Source organism: Elephantulus edwardii, unplaced genomic scaffold (genome assembly GCF_000299155.1).
Source record: "Elephantulus edwardii isolate Elephantulus edwardi_28Jun2011 unplaced genomic scaffold, EleEdw1.0 scaffold00217, whole genome shotgun sequence".
NCBI lineage: Eukaryota > Metazoa > Chordata > Mammalia > Macroscelidea > Macroscelididae > Elephantulus > Elephantulus edwardii.
In genome coordinates this window covers 4,068,104-4,070,950 of record NW_006399967.1, presented here as the reverse complement: position 1 = coordinate 4,070,950, position 2,847 = coordinate 4,068,104, and the positions used below count along the sequence as shown (strand labels likewise).

Sequence of the window (2,847 nt, the reverse complement as noted above, 5' to 3'; positions counted from 1 at the left end):
AGCAGGGGTAACTGTGCCTCCAGAAGGCGCCCTGCACCCCGCACAGGCACGCAGGCAGTTTCCTGTGATGCAGGCCATGGAATCTGCAATCCAGGGCATCTTCAGGATGGGGTACAGATGAGGTCACTCTTGGGGTGTCGAAGGACAGCTGCGCCTCAAGTCTCTCCAGAGCTCCTCCTCTCCCCTTGCACAGGCTGCTCTCGATTTGCTGCGACTCCACTGATTCACCCCCGGGTCCACGCGTCCTGTGGAGGCCACTGTCCAGGGTGCCACTGGCGGGGTGTGGGGGGGTGAGTGGGTGCCGTCAGAGTTACCACTGGTGGTGTGGGGTGGTCAGAGGCACCAATGGGGGGTGTGGCGGTCGGAGGCACCACTGGGGGGTGTGGGGCAGTCGGAGGCACCACTGGTGGTGTGGGGTGGTCGGAGGCACCACTGGTGGTGTGGGGCAGTCGGAGGCACCACTGGTGGTGTGGGGTGGTCGGAGGCACCACTGGGGGGTGTGGTGGTCGGAGACACCAGGTGCTGCCTCAGGGGCAGCTGAGCCGCATGCGTCTCCAGAGCCCCCCACACAAGCAGTTTTTAATCCAGCGCTGCTCCCACTGCTTCACCGCCGTTGTCTTGTTTGGGGACTTGAGCATGGTCACACAGCCACACCTGCAGGGACGGCCAACAGGTGAGGATGATGGGCTGCAGGACGTCTGCTCAGCGCCCACGCCCCGCACACTCCTACAAAACGCAGCGCCCTGCACGGTCAGCCAGCCCGTGCTGACTCGGAGTCCTCAGAGGCCTGCAGCCCAGGGGTCATCACCAGGCCCCTCCCCGATAAGGCAGCTCTGGTCTCGGACGTGAACCAGATTCTACTCAGGTGATTCTGTGGCTTCGTGACCTCAGCTTCCACACTCATCAACAGCCAGTATCCCCGGAGAACTGAGGTGTGGACGGGCGTTGGGGGGCAGTGTGGGGGTAGGGCTCACCGGGTGCAGGCCTTGCATTCCTCAGTAGGGTAGGCCCCCAGGTGCAGCCGGCGGAGGTGGTCAATCTTGGGCTGGCCTGGTGCCCTGGGCAGACAAGAGAGAGGGCAGCGTGAGGGAGGCTGTAGCTGCTACAGGGGGGTGTGCTGAGCTGGTCCTCCCTGCACACTGGGTGCCCCAGGGGCTGCAACGCCCTGTCAGGGGGCCAGCCGTCCTTCCGTACACTGTCTGGAGGTCTCACGGGGACCCCAGACAAGAGGACTGCTACAGAGGCTGAGAAAGCCGAGACATGAAGGCAGGAGCCGGGGCGCCCGGCACATGGGGAGAACCGTGCACAGCCCCCAGTGTGGGGTGTGGCAGGAAGACCGAGGCCCGGGGCAGGCCGGCACCCACCTGGAGAGGCCATCCAGAGGGGACGCGCTGCCGCCTGGCAGTGTGGGCGCCCGGCCAAAGCACAGGCGCAGGGGCTGCCGGGGCTGCAGACGGCTGGACAGGCCGTCGTTCACGGGCAGCCAGTCCAGGGTGGGCAGCAGCAGCTGGCTGGGCAGCAGGCAGCACTCGTCCACCAGCGCCTCATCGGGCTCGCTCGTGGGACCTTCGTCTCGACCTGTGGGGGACAGGATGAGGGGGGCCATGCTCAGGGACCCTCAACAGTGCACTGCCCACTCCCAAGCCCAGGTCCAGTCCTGGCTCTTCGGGGTGACCTGGGCTGTTTGGCCCCCTCAAACCTCTCATCTGCCTCCCTTAAAAATGAGCCGGTGAGCTCTGCCCCGTCAGCCCCCACGGGCTGCACCCCTAGACTCACACAGCTTCCCACCAGCTTAGCCGTGCTCGGCACCCCATCTAGATACCAGGGAGGCAGCTGGACCCTAACTGAGCCACAGGACCTGGGGAGACTCCGTCTGGCACGATGGCCAGCAGGGCTTGTGTGCTGCCGGGGGACAGGACTGCCTTACAGCAGAGCCAGAGCTTGGTGAGCAAACGGAAGAGGAGCGACATGCTGTCCTGGGTGTCCGAGGTGGCCGTGTACACAGGCAGGCAGCTGGGCTTCAGCAGGCCCCAGATGCGGATGACCACCATGAGCTCACGCAGGATGCCCAGCGACGTGCCATCACGCAGGAAGCTGTGGCCAGGCCGCAGTGGGGAGCCCTGCAGGAGGTAGGGGGCAGTTATAGGGGAGCCAGCCTCGGCATTCAAGCCAGGTGATAGGGGATACCCTGGGGACACATGGCACTGAGCCGCGAGCGTCTGTGGTGTCAAATCTCGGAGCATCGTCCGATCCTGCCCGGGATGAGCCTGTGTCAGTGACACAGAGACAGAGACCCCAAGGTAAACCAGGGCCCAAAAGAATGGACAGCCAAGTTCCCACAGAACTACCAGCCACCCACAGCCTCAATCCCTCAGGGGCTCAGGACCACCAGACCCCAAGGACGAATTAAAGGTATAATGGGGCCAAGGAACAGGGGGACTGGAGCACAGGGGTGGCAGAGGAGGGGGTGGAGAAGCGGTGGGGGAAGGGGGCACAGGAACTGAGGGTGGAGGAAGGGGTGGCACAAAGGCTAGAGAAGACGGTAATGGAGGGACGTTGGGGGGACTCGGGGTGAGGAGATGGGTCAAGGTGTGCAGAAGGGACATGGCAGGTGGGCTGAGCAATGTGGGATCTGAAAAGTAAAGCAGAAGAAAGGTGAGTGGAGGAGTGGTGATCCTGCTGGGTGGGGTGGGGACACGGAAACCACAGAAGCAAGAATGGAGAGGTGGGCAGGTGGGCGAGCAGGGGGCAACTGGAGGGCCGGCAGGTGGGGCAGAGTCGAGGACTAGAGAGCAGGTGGGGGGCAGGTGTGGGCAGGGAGTGGGTAGGGAGGGGACAGGTGGGTGG

General features: G+C 64.3%; 1 protein-coding gene across 2 annotated transcripts in view; it reads right to left on the bottom strand.

Annotated features, from left to right (window-relative positions):
- Positions 1–516: 516 nt before the first annotated feature.
- Positions 517–2,847, bottom strand: part of MED16 (mediator complex subunit 16) — an 11,932-nt gene continuing 9,601 nt past the window's right edge. For both annotated transcript variants that reach the window (XM_006897948.1, XM_006897949.1), the window contains 4 exons: positions 1,928–2,120; positions 1,365–1,578; positions 975–1,058; positions 517–654 (listed from right to left, as the gene is read on the bottom strand). In XM_006897948.1, coding sequence (XP_006898010.1) covers positions 528–654; positions 975–1,058; positions 1,365–1,578; positions 1,928–2,120 — 618 coding nt within the window. In that variant the 3' untranslated portion in view covers positions 517–527. The remainder of the gene's footprint in view (positions 655–974; positions 1,059–1,364; positions 1,579–1,927; positions 2,121–2,847) is intronic.